Source organism: Echinops telfairi, unplaced genomic scaffold (assembly GCF_000313985.2).
Source record: "Echinops telfairi isolate 266 unplaced genomic scaffold, ASM31398v2 ScPeMD7_7412;HRSCAF=8450, whole genome shotgun sequence".
Classification (NCBI taxonomy): Eukaryota; Metazoa; Chordata; class Mammalia; order Afrosoricida; family Tenrecidae; genus Echinops; species Echinops telfairi.
In genome coordinates, this window is record NW_022111312.1 from 152,089 (window position 1) to 165,413 (window position 13,325).

The 13,325-nt window shown below is 41.6% G+C and overlaps 1 protein-coding gene across 1 annotated transcript in view; it reads right to left on the reverse strand.

Annotated features, from left to right (window-relative positions):
- Window positions 1-6,030: 6,030 nt before the first annotated feature.
- Window positions 6,031-13,325, reverse strand: part of LOC101657850 (zinc finger protein 883-like) — an 11,573-nt gene continuing 4,278 nt past the window's right edge. Inside the window, exons 2-4 of the mRNA XM_045296896.1 lie at window positions 12,085-12,211; window positions 8,936-9,086; window positions 6,031-8,148 (exon numbers count right to left, since the gene is read on the reverse strand). Of these exons, the coding sequence (XP_045152831.1) occupies window positions 6,381-8,148; window positions 8,936-9,086; window positions 12,085-12,211 (2,046 nt within the window). The 3' untranslated portion in view covers window positions 6,031-6,380. The remainder of the gene's footprint in view (window positions 8,149-8,935; window positions 9,087-12,084; window positions 12,212-13,325) is intronic.

Genomic DNA, 13,325 nt, shown 5'->3' on the forward strand with positions numbered 1-13,325 from the left:
ATGAATCTGCTCCAGTCAATTGCCCAAGTAATTGCCTTCCAAAAATCCTGGCAGAGACCAGTGAATGCTTTCAGTGCTTCATTTGCTTGCTGAAACATTTCAATTGGCCTTTGATCACTGCTGGAGCCTTGTTTTTGGCTCATGTGTTCAGTGCAGCTTGAAGTACTTCTTTCAACACCAGGGTTTTGGTATGCATGCTACTTGCTGAACTGGTGGGCTGTCGACTAGGACAGCCTATCTTGTGTTAGGCTTCCTTCGTCGTTCAATATTTTGCCTGTAGGATTTTAAAGACTGCAACTCCAGGCTTGACTTTTTTGGTCACTTCTTTCAGTTGTGATGGGACCACTCCTGCCGGCTGACGTTGAGGACAGAGTCCAGCGACAGATGGCCCGACTTCAAAGAAGTCGGACTGTAGGAATTGGTTGCCGGAATCCGCTCTCAAATTATATTTGGGGATGTTTTGTTGTTGCCGCTATGATATTCTGGAGTATGTTTATGTCTGATCCCGGACCATGTAAAAATGAAACCATTATTGCCACTATGAGCAATAATGAGACCACGATGAATAATTCAGGGGAAATCACAGTACCCATAAAGAGAAGGGATGCAAATGATAAAATGACTGAGTTAATTATCAAAGCCATACAAGGGAATGAGGATTTTGGTATACTTATGGGAAAAATGCAAAAGTTAGAATTGGAACAACCCCAACTGACTACAGTAACTCCCGAGAAGTTCCATGACTGCCTTTCTGGGAAAGAGTGCCAAAGATAAGAAACAACCCTTGATTCACTCAGTAAAACCCCTTAATAAATTTGCTTATAGTAAAGGGGACAATAATGAAAAAACCCCTAAGACTACTCTCCCTCCTTTGGATTACACTGGCATTTATGACGACAATGGAAAACATATTATTGAGGTAAATGGGAAGCGTGTAAAATTTTCAACCTTATCTTTATGGGAAAGAATAAAAATGGGTGGCCCAGTTTGGTGCGTTAGATCTATTGAAGACAAAATAAGGTGTACAAAAATGTTTTTACAGAGTGGATTGTGTAGATGGTGCATAATGGAAACAAGAGAACAGTGGAAGCCTGATTGAAAAGGCAGGTAAAAGAAATGGAACGAAGGCTTAAAGAACGTAAAATTGATGAAGTATAGAAAGAATATTTAGCTAAACTTCGTATTTTAAGTTCATGCCAATTTTCTCCTACTTCCTTGAACTTAAACACTGTTTGGCACCATTACTACAGACCTATTTCAAGAACCATTCATGTCTGCGGTTAATCACAATGTACACTGAGATTGTAAACTTAAAGAACGTTCACCCAGAAAGAACGTTCCGAGATTTAAACAGAACGCCCTGGAAAACTTTATACTTTGCACCTATTATTATTAGAACTTTTTCTTTCCGTTTTGATTGTATGATTGTCAGAAAATATTGTTTAAATAGAACCTTAAAATTGTAATAAAGCAGCAGATGATAACTGACTCCTGACTCTGCTCATCCCTCTCGCATTGACGCCTTATGCACCAAACAGGGGACCCCTCACCCCGCTGCGGCTGGACCACGGCAGAGTTGAGGTTGTGCTCAGCTTCTTCTCCTTTGGTTTTCTGATTGTAGGTGTCTACACGTTTATTATAGGGTTTTGCTTTGTCTTCTCCAGCTCCCCTCTGGCTTCATCCATGCATGCATTGGTTTTAGCTACTATAAGATTGAGAACAAGCTTCAGAATTTCATCTGACATCCACTTTGATCCTTCCTCTCTTTCCTGTCTTTTTAGTGACTTTTTCTTTTCTTCAAGAATGATAGTTTTAGTGCCAACCCCTCCACTGCCCTCTCCAGCTCTTATGCATTCTGTTATTAGTGTTCAATGCATCAAGTCTGTTTGAGATAAAATTGAAATTCGGGTGCAATAGACTTGAATTCATATTTTGGCTCTCCTGGTCTTGTTTTAATTTTCTTCACCGTTATTTTGAAATTACATAGGAGCAATTAATGGTCACTTTGATAGTCCCTCACCTGGTTTTGGTTGTTGTTATCTAGCTTCCCAGTCATATATTTCCATCAGATATATTCATTTTGATTTCTCTGTCTTCCATATTGAGATGTCCTTGTGTATCATCTCCTTTTTTGTTGTGTGGAAAAAATATATATTTGCTATGAATCAGTCATTACTTTTAAAAAAAATTCTGTTGTGCAATCTGGCTCTGTTTCTGTCAGCAAGTGCATATTTTCCAAATACTATTCCTTCCTCTTTTCTCCAACTTTTGTATTCTAATGGTCAATAACTATCAGTGCATCTTGATCGCATGCTTGATGAATTTCAGGCTGAAGTCATTGGTAGAATTCTTACAATGTGCATCATTAGCTTTTTTGGTTGGTGCTGGTACATTTGAATAATAGTTGTACTGTTGGAATTTCTCAAAGTCAGATAGACAGAATCCTATGTCAGGCAGCCCTGAACTTCAAGATGGATGTTGCAGGGTCCTTTTGGACAATGGAATCCATGACATTCCTCAGCAAATATGTTTCAACATGTTGTCCGATCACCACTCCTCTTACCCAGAATTTGGCTAAGAAAGAAAGAAAATGGAGCTAAACTAACATATTGCTTTTTAAAGTTGCCCTCATTCCTTTGCTCACTTTCCATTAGGCCCAAGCAATCACTGAGGAACTTTGTCCTCTATTTATTGCCCTATTTTTACAAGAATTTTCAGATCTCATAATCTACCTATGGAAAATGTAAAACAGTATTCCTTCAACTAGTTTATTTTTTCATCTCTTTGAACCACCAAACAGGGTCCTCTTCCAAAGTCCACCTCCCCAATGTGTCCCTCTGTGAGTAGCCACCACCAGGACAGCCCTGTCCCCAGCATGCAACTGGGCCCCTCTCCAGGCACCGCATGGCCCTGAGGCACAGCAATTGGGATGCAACCTCTATAGGTAAAATGTTTAATGCCATCAGTGCACATGTACAAACCTTGACTGTGTTCTCATAACACACCTGGCCCCTCGAAGCCAGTCAAGTGGAGAGTTTACCTTTGAGGAGTGAAAGGGAGACTTTTACTTTCTGTTTGACACATTTGTAGACCATTCAGTGAGTGTCCCCCCAAAACATACGAATTTTGTCCGTTTAAAAAGTTTGTCAATGCAAGAGATTGAACTTTGAAAGGAAGAATAATAAATGCTAATAAAGAATTCATCATTATTGGCCATGATAGGGCCACATGAGGACATGTGGACAGCAAGCGGGGATCTCTGTAGTGTGGGAGGTGTAAAAAGTTTAATGACTATAACAACTGAGGCCATGTGGGAAGGAAGGAGTGAAAGGTATGCTGGCAAGGATGGGAAGCTTATGTCTGAGCTAAAAAGATGGGAATTCAAGCTGGGAAACTGTGGTCTGAGATGTAAGCTTGAGTCAGAGGGAAATTGAGATGGAGGCAGGGGCCAGACAGTGAAGGGGAGGACATGGGACATGTACATGCCTGTGAAGGAAGCCTGTGTGAACTAGGTGGAACCAACGCAGATGGGGAGATCAAGTCACTAGGGGAGACCTTGATTTCATTCCCCCTTTATATGTCCCCTTACCTTCCTGTCTGCCAGTCCCGAAACCCAAAATAAATTTGAACATCAGTCTTTTCATAAATTTGTTTTAAATTTATTTCTTGTCCTCTAGGTTCAACGATTCAACTCCAACAATTTCAGGACACAGACTAACGTGTGTAGGCCACATGTATTACAAACTTACACATTTTCTACAAAACAGGGGAAGTGAGTTAAATCAAAATTCCTTAGGAGAGTAAGTGAAGACCTGAATCCTGCATGCCAGGTGGGAGGAACTCAAGATATTGCTGATCTGGGGCTCTGATGCAGTACAGGGATGATATTCTATGGAGTGCTTATAATAATGGCACCGCTATGGAATTAGTGTCATTTTCGGGAAGCCAGTCCACCCCTAAGCACAGTGGCTTTGGGATGACATTTTTATGAGCCAGGAAAGGCTGAGGTTGCCCTTCTTACACACAGAAGAGTACGAGCTGGGTGGTGGGGTCAGGTAACAATGCGTGAGAGCAAAACCCACATTATACATTCATTTTTTAATAACAATAGGGGCAAATAAGTCCAGTAATTTGCTCATGGTCACAAAGATTAGGAGGTAGCAGAAACTAGGCTACATAAGGTCTTCACCAAAAGAAAACACAAAGCTCCTTGGGTAAAATGGGACTGAGGGTGAAGGACTAGAGCACTAAGACTCACATCTCACCCATTAGGGATCCTCTCTCCTGAGGCCTATATCCACTCGGCTATCCAAGGACAAAGATCTGAGAAACACCATACCAGGTCCCCTTCTGTCCACACTCCAATGTAAACCATCACATCTCTGCATTCAGGAAAAAGCCCAAGGTCTCTGTAGTGCTTTCAACTACAAATCCCCAGATGTGGAGTCATTTCAAGACCAGCTCAGGCTTGGTTTTGACAGGGCTACAATTAGAACCCTAAGTGTGAGAAGGATAATCGCAAGCGGACAGCAGAGAAAGATCTGTTTGAAAGTACTTCTTTGAGTTTGTTATTATCCCATGTAGGTCCAGGACCAGGGATTTAAAATATTTCAATAGCCCAGTCGTGGTGCCCTTGCCAGATATTTAATACATATGACACCTCTGTAGAACAAAAGGATGAGCCACTGAGAACTGTAATCTTCATATGAGAGCTTTCAAGTGCTCTGTCTCTCACATACAGACTTCAGGTCACCTGTTAGGTGGATTACAGCGCATGCTGACTCTATGTGTAACAAAATAAAAGCCTGTCACACTCGGCGCCATCATCAGGATCCACGGACCATTTGAGGCTCGTAGACATTATGCTATGATCTATAGGGCCTTCAGAGCAAGCTGACCAGTCCTTTCCTCATACTCTATTTGGGGCCTGGAAGCACCACTGAAACCTATTCACCAGGGTGACCCTGATGGTGTTGGAAACACCCTTGCACAGCTTCTAGCATTAGAGCAACACACAAGCTCCCAAAGCACAACAAAGTGACAACCATTTGATTATTCACAGAGATGAACCCCATTACTGTTGTATCCATTTTTACTTACAGCAACTGGGAGGACTGATCAGACCTGCTCTGTAGAGTGCCCTAGGCGTTGATCTTGATGAAAGCCCACTGCTCATCTTCCGCTATGGAGCAGGCTTGTGGGTTCCACCTGCTCACTGCCAGTAACTGGCCAAGTGCTTTCCCACTGTGCCACCCATGCCAAAGCGTGCATATTTGAGGTACCCAAAAAACCTACTAAGAGCTAGCAAGAACATGTTGAAAAATAAACGAAGTGATTACAAAGGGAAGCAATTTTTTTTGGGGGGAAAGCAATTCTTATACTGGAATCCCAACCAATAAACAGAAGAAATGCTAGAAAAGGGAAATTACCATTTTTTAGTACTGGGTAAACAGTGACAAGTGTACTTGTGTTTTCCTATGTGAAAATGACTGATGGGTCATGAGGTAACATATGTTTACACTTATATTAATTAATGCAGTTTGTAGGACTAAAAGCAACAGGGGTCTTTATAGGACTGGACTGTAAGACATACTTATGGCTGGTGAACAAAATGCTCAACCATACTAATGATAATTTTATTTAATATTTATCAATGGGTGTACAGAATGCAGACAAAAATAAGATGAAAAACAGAGGAACAAAGCTTCTAACACATGAAAACAAAAGCCCACATCCAAATACAAATCCCCTGCACTTGCTGCATATAAGTTAACACCAATTTCAATATAAACCCACACTTGCTTAGCAGTCTTCACAGCAGCCTTACTGAAAATAATCAGACTGCATGGAAAATACACATGGACTAAGAAAGTAACCATCTTCACAGCTGTCCATGGAAAGTCGAGAAAGGAAGGCTCATAAAACAGCTGCACTGTGACCTTGTGCTCTTACTTCTCGCAGAAAAAAAAAAAAACTAAAAACACATCGTGTCTATATCTCTAGAGTTATATGGAGAGACGCTCACATTCTTTATACTCTGAATTCCTGTCTCCATTGTGAATTCCTGAGTGTTCACTGCAGTGTAGTTAAGTGTTTAGTTTAATGGCTATGTTAATGTTTCGTGAAGCTGAGGACCAAGGAATGACTTTGCTACATTACGGATTCACTGTGAGAAATCCTAGCTGAACTGGGAGCTGAGGAATAAGCAAAGGCTTTGCCATATTCCTTACATGCCCCAGTATTCTTTCCATTGTGGATTATCATGTTAAATGAGGGATGAGGAGGAACCAAAGTCTTTGCCACACTTACATTCACTAGGCCTCTTTCCTGTGAGTTCCATGCTGAATGAGGGTTGAGGCAGAACTAATGGCTTTGCAACATTACTTACATTCATAAGGTTTCTCTCCAATGTGAATTCTCCTATGTTTACTGAGGGTGGAGTGACAAGTAAAGGCTTTTCCACATTCCTTACATTCATAAGGACTCTTTCCATGGTGAGTTCTCCTATGTGTAATAAGGTGATAGTGTTGAGTAAAGATTTTCCCACACTCCTTACATTCATAAGGCTTCTCTCCACTATGAATTCTCCTATGTACAATAAGGTTAATGTGTTGAGTAAAAGCTTTCCCACACTCCTTACATTCATAAGGCTTCTTGCCACTATGAATTCTGCTATGTGTAATGATGGATGTTTGGTGAGAAAATGCTTTCCCACATTCCTTACATTGATAAGGCTTCTCTCCACTGTGCATTCTCCTATGTGAAATAAGGTAAGAATGTTGAGTAAAGGTTTTTCCACACTCCTTACATTCATAAGGCTTCTCGCCACTATGAATTCTCCTATGTGCAATTAGGTAATAGTGTTGAGTAAAGGCTTTCCCACACTCCTTACATTCATAAGGTTTCTCTCCACTATGAATTCTCATATGTGTAATAAGGTGAGAGTGTTGAGTAAAGGCTTTCCCACACTCCTTACATTCATAAGGCTTCTCCCCACTATGAATTCTGCTATGTGTAATGAGGGCTGTTTGGTGAGAAAATGCTTTCCCACATTCCTTACATTCATAGGGCCTTTCTCCACTGTGAGTTCTCCTATGTTGAATGAAGGCTGGTTGATTACTGAAGGGTTTGCCACACTCCTCGCATTCATAAGGCTTCTCTCCACTGTGTATTCTCCTATGTGTAATAAGGTGAGAGTGTTGAGTAAAGGTTTTCCCACACTCCTTACATTCATAAGGCCTCTCTCCACTATGAATTCTGCTATGTTTAATGATGGATGCTTGGTGAGCAAATACTTTCCCACATACCTTACATTCATAAGGCTTCTCTCCACTGTGAGTTCTCCAATGTACAGTAAGGTATGAACGGTACTTAAAACCTTTCCCACAAACCTTACACTCAAAAGGCCTCTCTTCACTGTGAGTGCTGCTATGTTTAGAGAGGGTAGAGTGATCAGTAAAAGCCTTTCCACATTCCTTACATTCAAAAGGCCTCTCTTCACTATGAATGCTCCCATGGTGAATGAGGGCTGATTGATGAATAAAGGCTTTGTCACACTGCTTGCACTCATAAAGCCTCTCTCGACTGTGGGTTCTCCTATGTCGAGTAAGGTAAAGAAGGTGTGTAAAACCTTTTCCACAATCCTGACATTCATAAGGCTTCTGCCCACTGTGAAATCTCTGCTGTGCAACAATGTGTGAGGGATCAGTAAAGGATTGGTCACTCACCTTACATTCATAGGGCTTCTCTGCACTGTGAGTTCTTATATGCCTAGCCAAGTGTGAAAAAATATTAAAAACTTTGCCACGCTGCTTACAATCAAAGGGCTTCTCCTCACTGTCACTTCCATAGTCCTTACATTCCTTAGGTTTCTCTCCAGTTAGCCTTCTCAAAGGACTGTGGGAGGAAGGACACCTGCAGCCTGCTCCGTGTTCTCCATCCTGACAGGTGTCACATTCAGAGTGAAGACTAGGATCACGCTTAAGTGATGACGATTGGTCCATGGAGGATTTTCCACAGTGAAGAGACGCTGAAGGATATGGTCCAATGTAAGTTCTTTTGAGCAGGTGAAGACCTGGAATCCGGCTGTAGGTCTGTCCACGCTGACTCTTCTTAATTTCACAGACATTCTCTTCAATATATCTTCTGCTAAAAGGGTAGCGAGCAGGTAGATAAATGATTATAATTTCATAACAATCACAATAAACATGTTTATTTGAATAGCTTCAACTTTCAATGATGTTGAGTAAAATGAATCAGAGACGTTTTGATTCTCATTTACTCTATTTCTATCATATGGGGCACTGGAATTGTAAGTACATAACTATATTTTAAATATTCAACGTCTGATACACATTTAATGCAAGTATTCTAGTGTGAAATTTCATTGAAAACATAATAGAACCTTTATACACATGTATATATATTCACACACAGTGACCCTGTATAATGGCCCGTGTGTATTTCCAAGCCTGTAACTCTTTACAGGAGTAGTAAGTCCCGCTAAGCTGGTAAGGGGTAAGCTGGTAAGGGGTAGCTGGTGCTTTCGACAGGCAGACCTTGAGGTCAGCAGCCATACTTGGAAGCACTAGGCCACCAAAGCTCAATATTTATTAAGAAGAATGGCAGAAAGTGCGGATGCTCACAAAAATCTCAATGGTAGGTGGATTCAATGGAGTGGTACTCCCATGAGTCTAATATTCAACAGCACAGGGGTTCAGAGACGACACTATATACATTACTATCCATATTTGTATGTGTGTATACCCACATGGACATGTACTTAAATACAAATGAACTTGAAAATCTTATGAATGATATATCTGTTCATTTCATTTCCCCGCTATGAAGACCTATAGGGCATAAATATGTTAATGAAATCATTGTGCCTTCAGCTTCCCATCGCTAACAGTTCTCATGAATTAATGTTACTCACCTTGCATGACTGTTCCGGTTATTATCCTGATCTGCAATGACGTGAAATCCACATATTTCTCCTACCTTGGAGGACCAAGAGCCACTTTTCAGGAATTGTACTATTGTATTTTCGGTGTACAGCTTTTCTCCATCATCAGGTTTTTGGGAAACTGACCGAGTAATACAAGTTGTGGTTCACAAAATAGAGCAGAAAGGAAAGGCATTACTCAGAGGAGGAAGAAATTAAAAAAAAAAAAAAAAAAGGAGCTTCTATCAAGGTCAAGTACAAAATGTTTCGGGAATGACAATGGCAACATATGTACACATATGCCTGCTACAACTGATGTATGGAATGTTATAAGATCTGTAAGAAGCCCCAATAAAAAGATTTTTTTAAAGGAAAAAAGTAAACCCAAAAACATTTTGACCTTTAAATATTGTGGCAGTGTCCTCTTTGGTTAATCTGCTGCACATGACCACTTTGGTCCACTGAAAAGCAGGACCACATTTAGAGGACGAAGGTGCACCTGACACAGGGCTCGGTTTTTGCAATTTTGCATGTCAAAGTTGGAAGTTATATACAAAAAGAACTGATGCTTTGGAATCATGGTTCTCAAGAGGAATGCGGAAAGTACCATGGACTGTCTGCTTCCAGAACAAACAGAGGTGTCATAGAAGAACTACACAAACAGAAAAACAGACCATAGAAGGATGGCAAACCTTTGAAGATATATTAAGAAAGTAGAATTCCTGCAGAACATCGTGCTTTGTACATTAGAGAGACCTGGAAGAAAAGCAAGTCCCTCAATGAGATGGACGGAGCGAGTGGTTGCAACAATAGGTTCCAGCAAGGGTACAACTCTGCGGATGGTGCAGGCCCGGGCAGTGTGTAGTATCGTGGTGCACAGGGTCGCTACAGGTTGAAAAGGACTTAATGGCATTTAAAAGCCACAATAACCTTTTCCTGTGGCCATTCGGAAACTTTGCTTCTGTCACACAGTTGAAGATATGTGATTTGCTCTTAGTTGCATTTTTGAAGGTGTTTCTAGGTATGAAACCACTGTTGCCTGCTGTCTTTCCTCTCTGAATGAACTTAAGAGTTTCTCAAATCCACCAGGTCTGTGTCTTTGGCTGAAACAGGGACAGTCGATCCTGGACACACCTCTTTTATTGGGAACACTGGGATTGGTCAGCGTTAGAAAAGCAGGAGCAGATCTCTGTGCAGCACGTTTGTCTCAGCTCTAAAGTCACTTTTCCTCACTGTTCACATCTCCCCCTTCATACAAATGCAGTACTTCAAAGGATGCCCTCTCCTAATGTCCCTGTGGCTGTTTGACTATGTCAATTTGATGGCACCTATTTTGACATCAGCGAAGAGTGAAACGTTTCTGTGTTTAATCATTTTAATGGGGGCCCATACAACTCTTATCATAATCCATCCATCCATCCATCCACTGTGTCAAGCACATTTGTACATTTGTTGCCATCATCATTCTCATTCGCTTTCTACTTGAGGCCTTGGTATCAGGCCACCTTTCCACCTTCCTCAGTACTCCCCTTCGCTTATGAAACCTAGATAATATATAAATTATTATTATTTTGTCATATCTTGCACTGGCCGACGTCTCCCTTCACCCACTTTTCTGATGTTCTTCCCTCAGGAAGGAGGTTATATGTAGATCCTAGTAATCGGTCCCCCCCTTTCTATCCCACCCTCCCTCCATCCTCCCGTAATGCCACTCTCACCAGTCTGGATTCCCAATGTTTCCAGTTCCTATCTGTACCTGTGCACATCCTCTGATCCAGCCAGATTTGTAAGGTAGAATTGGGATCATGATAGTAGGAGTGCGGGGAAGGAAGCATTAAGGATCTAGAGGAAAATTGTATGTTTTACTGTTGCTACATTGCACCATGACTGGCTTGTCTCCCCCTGGGACCCTTCTGTAAAAGGATACCTATTTGCCTACAGATGGATCTTGGGTCCCCAATGTACACTCCCCCTCATTCACAATGATTTGATTTTTTGTCCATTGATGTCTGATACCTGATCCCTCCAACACCTCGTAATCACACCGGCTGGTGTGCTTCTTCCATGTGGGCTTTGTTGCTTCTGAACTAGATGGCTGCTTGTTTATGTTCAAGCCTTTAAGACCCCCGACGGTATATCTTTTGATAGGTGGGCACCATCAACTTTCTTCACCACATTTGCTTGTGCACCGGCTATGTCTTCAGTGATTGTGTTGGGAACATGAGCATCATGGAATGCCAGTTTAATAGAAAAAAAGTGTTCTTACATTGAGGGAGTCGAACCTTTCAATCCAGTGTAGCTGGGTTAAGCCGCCTAGGGCACGTGGTTTTTTCCACGAGTGAAAGATGAGTAGAAGTAATTTCTCTTCTGCTGTCTTCCCATTTGGTGAGACTCTGCCTTTGTACATGGGTAACGCCCTCTGGTCCACTCCACCCAGAACTCCATTAGCAAATTGCCCTGCTTCCCCCAATTTAAGACCCATGAAACTCTAACCTCAAGCCTATGATCAAGTCTAGGATCCCCTGACATATGCTTCACCATTCTGCATGATCAGCTTGCTGTACGTAAGTATAGACGGAACACGCTAGCTTGGACCTATGGAATTCAGTAGTACTGGGCTGGGATAGCCTCTTTATAAAAGATTACTTCTTGATATAAAGCTCTGTCTCATACATATGGGTGACAACAGTTCTGTTTTTCTGAAAATGACATATCATACAGAAACGCTGAAACAGCAGCAACACTTCCCTGACACTGAGACAATACTTTGTGCCTCACAGGTTGGCGTTTTGACAAGGGTGAGTTTATTGACAGGAAAATCAACGTAATGTTAAACTTTTAGTAAACACAGCCTTCACAAGGAATAGAACAGATGCATCCGGTGTGCACCAAGGAAGATCAATGTGGATATTTACTGCACTTAAACTTAAGGTTCTTAGTCACAAACGCAATAAAAATTTACTTGAATACTGAGAGCTTTCTGTTTATGGGGAAGTCATGACATGCATGCTGTTGAGTGAAAATGATTATATTTGCCTGATACAACAAGGTTTTCCCATTATCAGGACCACATACTGGAGGAATAGCAAAGTGTATGACTGATTTGATCACTCTACATTTAAAGAGAAATGGATCCATACCTACTGAGGCCAGGTTTCTGAAAGTTTCCATCATCACATGTCTATAGAGTTTCCTCTGAGAACGATCCAGCAAGGCCCACTCTTCCGGGGAAAAGTCCACAGCCACGTCTTCAAAAGCCACGGCGTCCTAAAACAGCATGCATATTCTAGTTCAACAAGGTACCGTGAACTCCAATAGGTGAAAAGTGGAGGAGGATGACAGTCCTGTGCACTGAGAGTTCAATGACATTAGACACAATGTTGTCATAAGGAAGACCATCAAGGGTGAGCTACCACTCTCATTCCATCACTGCCGAGACATACTTGCTCACTCATTACATGCTATGACAGACTGAACATCTCTTCTCACAAAATGAACTGATCTCTCCACAGGTTATCTGACCAACTCAATACATTACTCTCCATTCCTATGGTCCAAATTAGTCAGAAGACATAACTCAAAGCAGGCAAAAGTGCTCTAAAACAAAAGCCCTATTTTCACATACATCACTTCTCTTCCAACGGAGGGGGGGGATTCACTTCCCTGCAAAGGACCACCGAAAGCTTTGGACTCACGGTCCTCTCTTTGAAGAACCCTAGTTGATAAAGAGCTGACATGTTATCTGCTGTTAAGAGATGCTGACTTTGAGGAATGCTGGTCTTTTCTACAGAGTTTCTATGTCATACATGTATGTATCACAAACTACCATTCTGCACCTCATGGACACAGGCACAGGAACTGAAAAGAGAGAAAGAACATGGGTGAAGGACACTTAACAAGAGAAAACAGACATCAGACTGCTTTCATACTGAAACACAGAGCCACTGGAATGCAGTTTTCACCAAATGCCCCCTTGAGAAACGTAAATGGACACGGACAAATGCACTAGCGTTATGCTGATAAAGAACATAATATGTGAGCATCATAATGTAATGGCCTTTCGTTTGCAGATTGAGGAAAAAATAGTTCAATTTCCCAAAATTTCATGGAAATGAAATGGTTTAGAAAGAATGCTACCAAACAGAGACCTGCTTACCAACCCTTGAGACATTACACTCCAAAATTATCTCCCATGTGCAAACCTTGGAAAGCACATCAGCTTCACTATCTCACCATGAGGACCCCCGGCATCCCCTGCTTTGTTGGACTGGAGCCTGTGACCTCTGACACTTCTGCTTCCACATTTTGTCGGGGTACAACAGTCCCTGTATCTAGATGGTCATCAACTTGGGAACGCGGAGAAGCAGCATAAAAGAGAAAG